The sequence below is a fragment of the Lithobates pipiens genome, unplaced genomic scaffold (genome assembly GCF_037356315.1).
Source record: "Lithobates pipiens isolate NorthernLeopardFrog02 unplaced genomic scaffold, aLitPip1_a1.2 Scaffold_1, whole genome shotgun sequence".
Classification (NCBI taxonomy): Eukaryota; Metazoa; Chordata; class Amphibia; order Anura; family Ranidae; genus Lithobates; species Lithobates pipiens.
Genome location: NW_027507685.1, coordinates 128,126,543 through 128,140,604, shown reverse-complemented (window position 1 = coordinate 128,140,604; position 14,062 = coordinate 128,126,543). Strand labels below are relative to the sequence as shown.

General features: G+C 43.7%; 1 protein-coding gene across 3 annotated transcripts in view; it reads left to right on the top strand.

Moving 5' to 3' along the window:
* LOC143974777 (catechol O-methyltransferase A-like) overlaps positions 1-14,062 on the top strand; it is a 47,079-nt gene extending 33,017 nt beyond the window's left edge. For all 3 annotated transcript variants that reach the window (XM_077476527.1, XM_077476511.1, XM_077476519.1), the window contains 2 exons: positions 8,420-8,551; positions 10,854-14,062. In XM_077476527.1, the coding sequence (XP_077332653.1) occupies positions 8,420-8,551; positions 10,854-11,033 (312 nt within the window). In that variant the 3' untranslated portion in view covers positions 11,034-14,062. The remainder of the gene's footprint in view (positions 1-8,419; positions 8,552-10,853) is intronic.

Here is a 14,062-nt window from a genome sequence, read left to right as displayed (position 1 = left end):
TGTAGCCAAAGATTGCCTTGGACTAGTTTCAAGAACTGACTTAGCTTGAAGCAAAAAAGAAATCTGTAGCTGAGCGAAAAAGTCTACAATTATCCACAGATGACTTCTCAGATTGCTATGGCTCTTTGTACCATGAGAATGCGGTTCATGTGACTGCTCAGAGGGGAGAATTTCTGGGTTAATAATCTGTATAGGAAATGAGGGACATTACTCTCTAATGGAAGAATCTTCTGTGCTGGAGGATGTCGGCTACAATGGACACTATGATACAAAAGTAGCCGCAAATAATTATTGGCTAATTCATGGCTATAACATTTTCTGAAAGCGTGTTTTTGGTTTTTGTTTTTTTGTTTTTTAACAAAAATGATGCTTACTCTGAAATCTGACATAAAGCAAAATACATTTATGAGAAATGTAGCAAGGTGCCCGACCCCTAGAGGCCTAATGGTGACCTCCAGTGTCAGGGAGAGCTGACATCCTTCTTTGTAGAGTGGGTTATGAGGCATGGTGGGTACAATGCAAGGTAGATTCATGGGTACCAGACACTTCTTGAATGCAAAAGAGATTTTATTTTCTCTTGAACAGAACGGGGGAGAAAGGATTAGGGCCAGGACACCCTTTAGTAGTTGCAATGTTAATTAGCAGACTCCAAGATTTCTATCGGTAGACAGCTATGAGGAAAAGGCACCCAGGCGGACACCATATCTGCACGCTGTCTCCTATGGCAACAATCTTAAACAGTTTCTAACAAAGGTTGCAATTAACTCTTTCACTTCCACAATCTGCTTTTTAGATCTTCACTCAACTGAGCTCCCAGTCTATCACCTAGATCCACTTCCACTGGATCTCCTGAGCTCTTCCAATCTCTTCTCACTGATTATCTTCCTCAAGCGTCACCCCCGTGTCCCTGCTGGGTCCCTAGATTGGCACTCCAGATACTCCTCAAGTGTCACCCCACTGGCTTGCTCGGTCCCTGGCTTGGCACACAAGGCTGCTCTGCAAGCGTCACCTCCGCTGGCTGGGTCCCTGACTGGAAAACTGCTGAAGTTTCCCAATTCTTCACCGTTCCCGGTTGGTGAGAATACTGCTTTGGTACTTGCTTCAGTTACTCATGGTGGTCCCTGGTAACAAGGTGGATGGTCCCTTAATGGCGACCGATTCCCCTCTACCTCCTACCTTGTCAGGTTCTCCCGCCGGCAGAACAGTCACTTTTGGTTGGACTGCAAGCTGCAGTCCCAACCCTGCTCTGCTGTCTTGCTTCTAGATAGGCCCTCAGACAGGCTAGCAGCCAGAAATCCCCAGGATAGGCCTCAGATTTTGGCCTAGCAGCCCGAGCAATACAACACATGTCCACCCAGACAGCCGTCCAGGTGGCACAGAACCCCAATCACCTAGCCTCACCGAAATTATAAATAGGCTCTCCCAGCAAGCCAAGGGACCAAATAAGGGCCCATTGGCTGAGATACCCCATCTATTTCTAATCTGTCCTTGCAGCGCCCTTGTCTTATCTAATGCCACCAGATACCCGGCCATCTAGTGACAGAAGAGAGAAGTGCAGCAATTCCAGAATTGGGGTGGAATCAATTGATCTCCTATCAATTGGCCAAGGCAACTATACCTGGCAGGTAAATGTACTAGCAACCCTGCCTAAACCCTCCGGGGGAGCTACAGAAAACGTAGGTTTTAGATGGGATCCCGGTCCTTCATACATGTGGTGTCTACGCACGCATGTGCAGGGAAAACCCAACACATGCGCAGATGTGCAAAAGATCTCTGCAGGGTCCTGAAGCCCTGCACCACATCATGTGTAGTTCTCATGTGTCATCAGGGGTACCAGGGAGCGCAATGTCATTCTCGCCTAAGCGAGAAATGATGAAGTGCTGAGCTGTAGCATAAAAGTAGAAAACGCGTAAAAAATATTTTTTTGCCTAAATCTTGTTCTTTATTCTATTCTTTTTTAAATCCATAAAAAGGATGCAGCCACTTTTTTGGCTGCAATTTTTTGTCCAGCTCCATCAAGGGATGGAGGAGATGGCTGACATGGCCCACTGAGCGAATATTGGCCATTGTGTAAAGTGTTTGGTCAGCTTAAAGCAGGGACCAGACAAATTTTTGATCAGTGCATGGCCATACACACTTCACTGAATTTGATCCGTTGGTCAGTTTCTGTCACAGAGACATTATTTATGACAGGAAATTTTGTAACGCTGTCCATCTATATATACCCTATATTACCAAAAGTATTGGGCCACCTGCTTTTACACATACATGGACTTTAATTGCATCCCAGTCTTAGTCTGTAGGGTTCAATATTGAGCTGGTCCAACCTTTGCAACTATGACAGCTTTAACTCTTCTGGAAAGGCTGTCCACAAGATTTAGGAGTGTGTCTATGGGACTGTTTGACCATTCTTCCAGAAGTGCATTTGTGAGGTCAGGCACTGATGTGGATGAGAAGGCCTGGCTCGCAGTCTCCTCTCTAATTCATCCCAAAGATGTTCTATTGGGTTGAAGTCAGGACTCAGTCAAGTTCCTCCACTCCAAACTTGCTCATCCATGTCTTTATGGACCTTGCTTTGTGCATTGGTCCAAATCATTTGGTGGAGGGAATATTATGGTGTGGGGCTGTTTTTCAAAGGTTGGGCTTGGCTCCTTAGTTCCAGTGAAGGGAACTCTTAATGCATCAGCATACCAAGACATTTTGGACAATTTCATGCTCCCAACTTACTTTGAGGGAACAGTTTGGGGATGGCCCCTTCCTGTTCCACCATGACTGTATACCAGTGCACAAAGCAAGGTCCATAAAGCCATGGATGAGCGAGTTTGGGGTAAAGGAACTTGACTGGCCTGCACAGAGTCCTGACCTCAACCCGATAGAACACCTTTGGGATGAATTACAGTGGAGACTGTGAGCCAGGCCTTCTTGTCCACATCATTGCCTGACCTCACAAATGCACTTCTGAAAGAATTGTCAAACATTCCCATAGACACACTCCTGAACCTTGTGGACAGCCTTCCTAGAAGAGTTGAAGCTGTTATAGCTGCAAAGGATGGGCCAACTCAATATTGAACCCTACAGACTAAGACTGGGATGCCATTAAAGTTCATGTGTGTGTAAAGGCAGGCGTCTCTACTACTAATACTTTTGGCATTGTAGTGTATATTGTACAGTGGGTATAGAAAAGAGTCACTCCCCTTTAAAATAATCGCACTGTGTTGCTTTGCAGCCTGAAATGAAGACACACAGTTTTTGTTTGTTTTGTTTGTTTTGTGGCTCAGTGCATCCAAGTTAAGGATATGACACCATGTCAGAAAAAAAAAGAAACTATTAAAAACCGAATCACTGAGTTGGAAAAATGATCACCCCCTAATGTGAGTATTTTGTTGAACCCCCCTTTAGCTTTAATGGCCTTTAGTCTGTTGGGACATGTCTCTACAAATTTGCACATCTAGACTTTGCAATACTTGCCCACTTTTCAGAACTGCTCAAGTTCAGTTAAATTTGATGGTGACAGTTTGTGGACTGCAGTCTTCAGGTGATTCCACAGATTTTCAATGGGGTTTAAGTCTGGACTTTGGCTAGGTTGTGCAAGAACATGCACCTTTTTCTCCTTCAACCACTGTGTGGTCATTTTTGCTGTGTGCTTTGGGTCATTGTCATGTTGGAAGGTAAACTTTCTTCTCATTGACAACTTTCTGGCAGGGGGCAGCAGATTTTCCTCCGAAAATTCATGGTATTTGATCCATTTTTCCTTCTATCCTGACAAGTGCTCCATTCCCTGTGCAGAGAAACACCCCCATAACAGGATATTACCGCCTCCTTTACTGTTGCTTTACTGTAGGAATTGTGTTATTTGGATAGTGAGCTGTATTGGATTTCCACCAGACACATTGTTGGTGTTGAGGCCAAATAATTAAATTTTAGTGTCATATGACCATAACACCTTTTTCCATGTGGCCTCAGAATCGTCAAGGTGTATTTTGGCATAGCTCAGGCTTGACTGTATGTGGCCGTTCTTGAGGAGTGGCTTTTTTCTTGCAACCCTCCCATACAAGCCACATTTGTGGAGAATTTGTGATATTGTTGTCTTCATTTCAGGCTGCAAAGCCATGTGATTTATTTTAAAGGGGTGATTCTTTTCTATACCCACTGTACATTCACATCAGTCCCTTCCCTCAAGGAACTTACAATCGAAGGCCCCTAACTCATATTCATACATACACATACTAGGGCCAATTTTTTAGCATGTCTTTGGAATGTTCCAGGAAACACACACAGGCAAGGGAGAACATGCAAACTCCAGGCAGGTAGTGTCATGGATGGGATTCAAACAGATGACCCTAAAGTAGCTAACCACTGTGCTGGAGAACTTTTGGCGATCAAAGGCTGAAGCCACTGATTAGTGTATTCTGACAGTAGCGGTTCCCATTGTCTGAAAATGTCCCAGCAGAGAGGATTCCACCATCCATCAGATTTGCATGTCAATCAGGGCCGGATTAACATGGGGCTATTGGAGCTGCAGCTCCAGGCCCCTTTCTCAAAATAGGCCCATTTGCCCAAAAAAAAAAAAATGACTTCGAGGATTGTAGCTCGGCAATCAGGAGTCACAGAGACACCATATTTGGGGGGTATGTAGCTAAAGACCCTCTCCAGCACTGGTTAAAATATGGGGCTGCTATCATCTATGGTTCCTGGAGATACAGGGCGGCTTGCACAGCCTGTCAAAAGCTACATACAGAGCGGCAGTATAAATACAAGCTGGAACACTCAGCAGCAGACTGAGAGGATGAACTCACAGAGCTTATAATAATTATTTGTATATTACTTATGATAATTAACCCCTTGGCAACCAGGCCCATTCTGAGACTTCTCTCCTACATGTAAAAATCATAATTTTTTTATGCTAGAAAATTACTCAGAATCCTCAAGCATTATATATTGTTTTAGCCAACACCCTATGGAATAAAATGGTGGTCTTTGCAACTTTTTATGTTGGAAAGAAACTGTTTCATTCATAAAAAAACACTAAAGTTAGCACAATGTTTTGTTGTGTACTAAGCCATGCTTTACATTTTTTTACAGGTTACATGTTTAGAGTTACAGAGGAGGTCTAGTGCTAGAATTATTGCTCTCGCTCTAACGATCATGGCGTATGTAACCTGTGTGTATCTGGCTCTGATACTAACCAGTGCCTACCCAGGGACTGACTAGTATCTCTCCCCAGCCTGTCCCCACACACCCTCTCACCTGCTGACCTGCGAATGGGGCAATCACTCCCGCAGTGTTATTGTGTTCTGCCAGTGAATACAATGATTAGTGTTGCTAACTATAGCTGGCAGCACTGATTGTTTTGGGGAAAACCTGACAGGCTGTTTGTACTCAAGTCGGTTAATAGGCTGACTTGTGTAAAACCAGCTAGCCCATACATAGATCGACTATGACTGGTCTCTGCTTAATTGGTGTAATTTCAATCCATGTATGGCCCGCTTAACCACTATGCAGTCCCTAAACATCCTTCCACAAACCTTTACATTTTTCCTTCCCAGATTACTTCATCCTCCTCTCCTATACATAGTGCCGACTGTCATACTCTCCACACTTCTCTCCTATATATAGTGCCCACTGTCATACTCTTCACACTTCTCTCCTATACATAGTGCCCACTGTCATACTCTCCACACTTCTCTCCTGTACATACTGCTCACTGTCATACCCTCCACACTTCTCTCCTATACATAACGCCCGCTGTCATATCCTACACACTCCTCACCTGTACATAGTGCCCGCTGTCATACACTTCTCTCCTGTACATAGTGTCCACTGTTGTACCCTCCACACTCCTCTCCTATACATAGTGCCCACCGCCATACCCTCCATACTCCTCTCCTATACATAGTGCCCACCGGCATACCCTCCATACTCCTCCTCTGTACATACTACTCACTGTCATACCCTCCACACTCCTCTCCTATACATAGTGCCCACTGTCATACCTCCAATACTTCTCTCCTATACATAATGCCCACTGTCATACCCTCCACACTCCTCTCCTGTACATACTACTCACTGTCATACCTTCCACACTCCTCTCCTATACATAGTGCCCACTGTCATACCTCCAACACTTCTCTCCTATACATAGTGCCCACTGTCATACCCTCCACACTCCTCTCTTGTACATACTACTCACTGTCATACCTTCCACACTCCTCTCCTATACATAGTGCCCACTGTCATACTTCCAACACTTCTCTCCTATACATAGTGCCCACTGTCATACCCTCCACACTCCTCTCCTATACCTAGTGCCCACTGTCATACCCTCCACACTCCTCTCCTGTACATACTACTCACTGTCATACCCTCCATACTCCTCTCCTATACATAGTGCCCACCGTCATACCCTCCCTCCACACTCCTTTCCTGTAATTACTGCTTACTGTCCTACTCTCCACATTTCTCTCCTGTATATAGTGCCCACTGTCATACCCTCCACACTCTTCTCTTATACATAGTACCCAATGTCATACCCTCTACACTCCTCTGCTGTGCATACTGCCCACTGTCTTAACCTTCACACTCCTCTCCTGTACATAGTGCCTTCTGCCATACCCTCTGCACTCCTCTCATGTACATAGTGCCCACTGTTAGACCCTCCACATTCCTCTCCCTCACCTGCACATACTTCCCACTTTTATACCATCCATACTCCTCCCCTATGCCTCTTACCCACAAAAACTGTTCTTTAAAATTATACTGAATATCCTCAATGTTACCAGCTCTAGAATGGGCACTTTTGTCAGTTCAACTAAAGGAAATCTCACAGTCCTCATATTTGTTCTGCCCCATTATTAGTACTTATTTAATTTTGTAATTACTATTGTGATGTATAGAGGAACACGGGGTATGTCAGCTACTCTAAATATAGCACTTGTAAAAAAAGCATCCCTGAAAATATTTTTGAAATGTTGATAACTCTACACTTAGGCACTGCCCAAGGGCCACAGGGTCAGTAGGGGGCCCCATCAGAGGCTCCGGTGATAGTAAAGCAGTAGTACACTTTTCTAACAGTACTACTTTTTAGAGGCCCTGGGGTAGGTTATGCCATAATGTACAAGTATGCCCAGCATATTAGCACATTAGGGCACACTTAAATTGTCAGACTGAGCCCTCCAGTGCTGTGCTGTGATCAGTCCAGCGGGGCCCGGGCACTTCCATCTTTACCCGGTCTTCCTTCTGGGTTCTGTGCCTTCCGTCATTTGCCTTGGCCAGGCTGCATTGATGTCATTCATACACATGCTCATGTGCATCCTCTTTCTCTCATCCCCCCCTTTCTCTCTCATCCTCCCTCCCTTACCCCTCATACCTCTTTCATCCCCTTTCTCTCTCTCTCTCATCCTCCCTCTCTCTTTAATTTAATTTGTTATAACAAAAAATAGTTAGCATTTTTATTTATTTATTGTTTATAAAAGGCCCCACCAAAATCCTCAGCACCATGCCCATGATTTTCTTAATCTGGCCCTGATGTCAGTCCAGTGGCTGAATATAAAAAAAAACTGTGTATATCCAGCTATAGAGTCACTGACCTTGAGTAAGTGATACAACAAAGGTGGCCAACCACTGGCCACATGCGGAGCCCTCTGATGTGGCCTGTGACCTCCTGTTTTGGGATGTTGGATTGGCAAGCCTAGATCATGGGTTCCTGACCCACCATCCCACAGCATGAGCATTCTGAATGGAACCGGCGCTAGAAGAAGCATGGCTGCAGAGGGAGCAGAGCCACATAAGGAGATACTTCCTGTATAGCACCAGCTCCTGTCACAGGCATAGTGATACCAATTGCACTCCGCCTGGGACAGCAACAGCTGGCAATACCTGTAATTTTTCAGGTGAACACAGTCAGGTCCTCTATTCACCTCTATGGAGCAGCAGATGTAACCAGACTTGTATCCAATTTACACCCACCTACCTTGAATCTGACAAAACAAAAACAGAAGGGGGATCTGTCCCCTGCCATCTGGATAGATTGGAGGACCCATAGAGTAGAGCGGGCTGTGTCAGTGTCAGCTCTGAATCCACCCGCTCCGCTCATTGTGGCCAGCAATATTAATTAATAGATTAATATTTTTTGGATGAGATCTCTGTGCTGAGTTCCTAGTTCTGCACATCAGTGGTGGTCACTGTGAGGGGCACTCACTCTCTTTGCTGTGTTTTTGTGTATTTTATACTACAAAGAATGTAGCAGAAGGAGATGGACCACACAAAAAGATGGGCAAGAACACTCAAAACTCCCAGAAACAGAGCTTGGGATTTTGTCAGGGAGATTTCACCACCAGAGTTTCCAAGAACACCATTCAGGAGTCCAACAGGGGAAACTTTTGTGCTGGGAGAAGAATCTTATCCCCTTTTTGTGCCATAGGTGGAACTGTTGGTGGGCTCCAGCTCCATTTTGATCCCTCAGTTGAAGAAGAAACTGGACATTGAGACGTTTGACCTGGTGTTTATAGACCACTGGAAAGTCAGTTATCTCCCAGACACCAAACTGCTGGAGGTGAGTTAAAATGGCTTTTACCATTTACAAATGCTGCATTTGTGGGTTATTGTAAGTGTTCCTCACTTCTTCCTCGCTTCCCATATGAAAGATCATCTTTTATGATGATCACATTTTAAAATGTAAATAATATGATGACATGCCACAGTTGTTAGTGCCAGTGTCAACTTGTGGTCTACATTTCCTGTGTAATTTCTGATTCTAGAGTTCCCAAAATGTAGCTACAGACAAAGCCTCCTTTTGTCAGAAAGAAGGGCCAGATTCTCTCACGGTTCTTTTTTTGTCCCAGAGACACAACAGGAAGTGAGACATTTTTGGACTGTTGTCTCTAGAATTTTGTCCTAGTGAACATGGTACCAGGACTAATCGGGCAAATATTTTAGCAGGATCACAGACGGCAAGAAGAAAAACAGACAGAAGGTTCAGGCTGGGTTCACACTTATGCGAATTGGATACGTGTTTCACCGCATCCAATTCGCATGACAGGAGATTGTGCCTGGCCCTCAATGTAGCCAGTTCACACATCTCCAGGGCAGCCGTGGAGCGCACTGCAGAAGGGTCCTGTGTGTCTGTGGATTTGTTTCAGGTCCGAATTTGGGCAAAAATTCGGACCTGGAACGGTGAATAGAGACGCTCCAAACCCCGTTCTGCACGCAACTTCACAGATGGTGTGAACCCAGCCTTAACCTTTCTGCATTTCATCCACAAAAAAAATAATTTGGATAGAATAGCACTTTAATTATTCACAGAATACAGAGGTAGATTTTGTGTAATTATCTGATCCGTGATCAAAATTTATTTCCACGTCATCTAAAGAAAGTGGGGGAGATTTACTAAAACTGGAGCACTCAGAATCTGGTGCACCTATGTATGGTAGCCAATCCGCTTCTAACTTCAGCCGCTTTGACAAAACCTGGAAGCTGATTGGTTACTATGCAGAGCTGCCCTAGATTTGATATTCTCCAGTTTTAGTAAATCCCCCCCCCCAGTGTTGCTAAAGGGCAAGTCCCCCATGCACCACAGTGTCCCCAAAATCTTAAAATGCTGTCCACTGTTCCTCAAACAGGTGCTAATCCTTGACACCATTGTCTTCCCCAATGAGCGGCCCTAGGAAATTCACATTTGAGTACTCCCAGCCTCATCTCCATCCGTGCATGGACAGTCTGCTGACTTATACAGTTGCAAAAACATTGAGCTGTGAAAGAGAGCAGACTGCGCATGCACAGTTGGGAAAGGAAGGCCGGGAGTGCTCGTACATGGATTTCTGGGCCCAGGCATGAGGCACTAAATACATGCCTTTTGCAGGACTGATTGGGGAGGACAATGGTGTCAGCAGCTGAAGAGGTGGGTGTGTGCTTGGGGAACAGGGCACAGCATTGTAATGTATTTAGAATATTGTGGTCATTAGGGCCTTTTCTGGAAATGTGTGAGGTGAACATACCCTTTAAACTGGTGAATCCAAAGTCCCAAATAAGACAATTTTGCTGTTCTGGGACCCAAATTATTAGTAAAACATCGGCAAAGGCAAAATAAAGTCCATATCTAACACATTGCAGGCATTCTTCACCATTTCTGTACAACTTAATAAAGACGTGACATGAAATCAATCCATTATATTTTCTTTTTGATGTTTTTTTATTACTGTCAGCGTGTCTTCACCTCACAATCTTATCTTTGCAGTCTATCATACGGGTTTGTTTTTCGTGTTTCACTTATTTTATTGTAATATGCAAACATCTGATAACAGCATGGGTCATCAATGAGAGTGCTTATACATTTTCATCTTATGAAAGCTAGCTGTCTGTGACATGTTAACCACATTGTTTATAGGCTATTTGACATATAACAGTAATATCCGATTTCATGCTTTGAGAACTGGGCTATTTTGATACAGAAACACGTCTGTAACCCAATTTGGGTCCCGACTAGGAATGAGGCTCAAGTGTATTTGATCCTTGTCTGAACCCACCTGAACAAGCCCACTAGGAAGTTGTCACTGTACTGGGCCAATCATAAGCAGCTGAGGCATTTCCCACCTCACAGCCACATGTATACGCACCCAGTGTATATGTGGGGTTGAGAAAGCACTGGTTGCACATGATTGGCCCAGTACAGAATGATGACAACTTTCTGGTGGGCTCGCTAAGTTGGGTTTGGACTAGGATCCAAACATGCCTTAGCTTATCACTGATTCCAACCAATAGTTAAAAAAAACACTGATCTAAAAAAAAAAAATACAATAAATTTACTCATGAATGTTTCTATATATCTGCTAAGGGTTGTTCTTTGATTGTCTTTCTAGGAATGTGGATTGCTGAGAGCCGGTTCTGTTCTTCTGGCTGACAATGTTGTGTGTCCTGGTACCCCAGATTACCTCCAATATGTAAGGAACAGTCCTCAATATCAGAGCCAGTATTTCCAGTCCTATCTTGAGTACCTACAGGTGGAAGATGGCCTAGAGAAATCCGTCTTCCTGGGTTGATAGCCAGAGCAAGAGCTATACCATGGTCACCTGCAGTCCTGCAACTATCTCTGTGCTCCTGGTTGTAGGAGACTACTACTGGGCAGTATTGTAAAATTCCATGGATTCCTGTTTGTTGGGGACAAGGACAAGCTGATCCTCTAATCTTTTAGGATAGAATTTCCTTTGTTTACATTGGGGCTGGGCTCTCTTTGGCTGTCAGAATGCTCCAAAGTCCCTGAAGACTTGGCTAAGCTTTGACCACACAACTGTCAGACTTTTCCTACTGGTGACAATTTCTGGATTCGGAATATCTTGGGGTCCTCCTAAAAAAACAAATCTGTTCACAAGGCTCTTTTTACATCTTGGGACTGGTCATGGTATAGCCAAGAATATCAATGGTTCAGCTTTATATATTTGTTTTTTAGATATATGGGATAAAAATGACCAAATTTCTCCTTAATCATCAATCCAAGTATTAAGGTGGAAAGTCTGTTCTGAAAATTAAAAGGTATGGGGGAACTTTTTGGAAGGAGGCTTAAAAGAATGTAAAAATAGGACAAACAAGGGCCTACTCAGCTTCAACTTAGGTTTAAGTTAACGATTTTAATCCAAGTTTCAATTACTTTTTTTTATACATTTTTAGAATTGCTTAACTGTACCATATCGACATGTGTAAAGATCTTGGTACCTTTTTCCCATATGATGTGGCACAGGCCGTGCATGTCAATCAACATGTCTCCCACCTATTGTGCACATTCTTGTTGGCAGTTGTGAAGAACAAGCTGTGCTATACTACGGCAAAAGAGGACATAGAGAACTGTGGTACAAGGTTTACAGAACAAACAGACACAAATGGTGGAAACCTGACCTGATTTATTCAAAGTACATTTACATAGCTACATAGTTGGTCAGGTTGAAAAAAAACAAGTCCAATCAGTTCAACCACAAAAAAAGATTATATCAAGTACATTTATTATAATAAAATTGGTATCTGACCCACCCACTACCCTCCTAATTAAACTGAATTATTTTAATGCATTCTCCCACTGCCTTAGCTTGCCTGTGACAGGGCAGTGCTAACCTCTGATCTCCTCTCCAGCAGTGGTGGCCTGTTTGGTGGATGTGCATTGCACAGCCATAAGGAATAATGGACATCCTAAGCAGCTAAAATTTTTGGAATTTGTGTATTTCCGTGCAGATTGAACAGGCAAATTGAGCAAACTGCATAGTCAAAAAGTAGAATTGCTGGTTGCCTGGAACACAAGGGTGTCAGCTTCATACCTTATTTATGTTGACGGCTTTGAAATGATTCTCCTACAGCCAAGTCAGCTTAGCCCTATAGAGGTCTTACTGGAACCAAATTCCTAAGCACTTTTCCAGGTACTTAAAGGAATATTTTCCAGAGGGACATTTTAGAGTGCAGTGCTACTTCTCATTCTAAAAATGCTAGTTCCGTGACTGTCATATTTACCATGCTGTTTCAATTATATCTGTTTCTTTACTTAAACCAGCATGCAAATAAGGTTGCCTAACTTTTATAGTTGTACATACTTGTTCCAAGTGAGCAGCTTAAATGTAAAAAGTTTCTCACCCTCTCCACCCTGCATTTTTTTTTATTAAACCCCTACCTTCAAGGTGGAGAGATAGGAACTTTTTAGATACCCAGCCAGTGGAGAGCCTCCTCTTTTCTAACAGTGCTCAGTCCTGTTAAGAGACTGCCAGCCGTTCCGGGTACAGCTTGAACGTCACTCGATGATACATGGCCCTCCTCTTTTACTGAATGAAAGGCTTTGCCTATTGGGGGATGTGATGTTCCTATCCCGGGAGGCAGAGGGGAAACAGTGCACACCTTCCACCTAGGTGAATGACTTGCAAGGGCGGGGCTGGAAAATTTCACAAAAACAAAAAATAAAGGGAAAAAAAAAAAGAGCTATGCAGAGGACCAAAGGAGGGATGATGATTTGGAGGGTGAAGATCCACTCTAAGGCCAGGCTCACATATGTGCAGCTACGGTTCCCAGCATGGGGGCGCCTGTTCACTGGTTCAGATGCGAATCGGGTCTGAATTTGCACCTGCACTGGACCCTTTTGGAATATGGACTGCAGCCGCCCCAGACCTGTGTGAACTGGCTCCATTGCAAGCCAGGCACACTTGTATGGCATGCGAATTGGATGCGGTAAAACCTGCGTCCAATTCACACATATGTGAACCCAGCCTAAAAGAGATGTATGGGAATACAAAAAAAAACATACACACAACATGCATACTCACCTCTGTGCTGCAGCTTTGGTGTGATGCTGCAGCTGTCCCCCATCAGCTCTGAGACTGAGAAATCACAGGACCTCTGATTACTCAGCTCTTGTTCTTCAAAGAGCGGCGAGCAGTGACTGTTAGTCACTGCTCTCTGTTCTGCTCCTCCAGCTTTGGCCATACTTTTCTTTTAAATGAAATTAGTTGGCCAGTGTAAGAGCTAGAGAACTAGCATCTTCAGAAGATCGGCAATGGCAACTCACATGTCGCTCTTGAGAAAGACTTGCTTGAAAGAAGTGCATTACCACAGGAACATAAGGGGCTACTATGATCTCTATATTCTAGAAAAACTGGTGCATAGCAGGGTTATCCTGAAAAATTTGTGCCACTGATCCGAAACAAGTATGCAGTTAAGCACTTCTGAACTTTTTGATCTGCATACTTGTCCCAGGTCAACGACTGAGAAAGTATACAAGCCAGTGGGTCAGCCACCCCCATGTGACAGTACTAGGCTAATCACCAACATTCCCACTTAGGAGGAAAGGTGGATATGTGCAGCTTGGGAAGAGGGTGCTATGTGAACCTTTTTGAATTTGGTGGTCACATTTCAGGGATGATGATATTTTGGCTATAGGAAATCTGCTTTAACTTGCTAAGCCTCTATAAAGATTTTTTGTCATGGTATAAAGGGACTCTAAACCATTTTTTGTTCTCCTTTTGTATGTTTCAATATATATATTATAGAGAAGATTGAGTGAACAATTCTTGTAATAAAAAATTATCTACATTCTATGAAA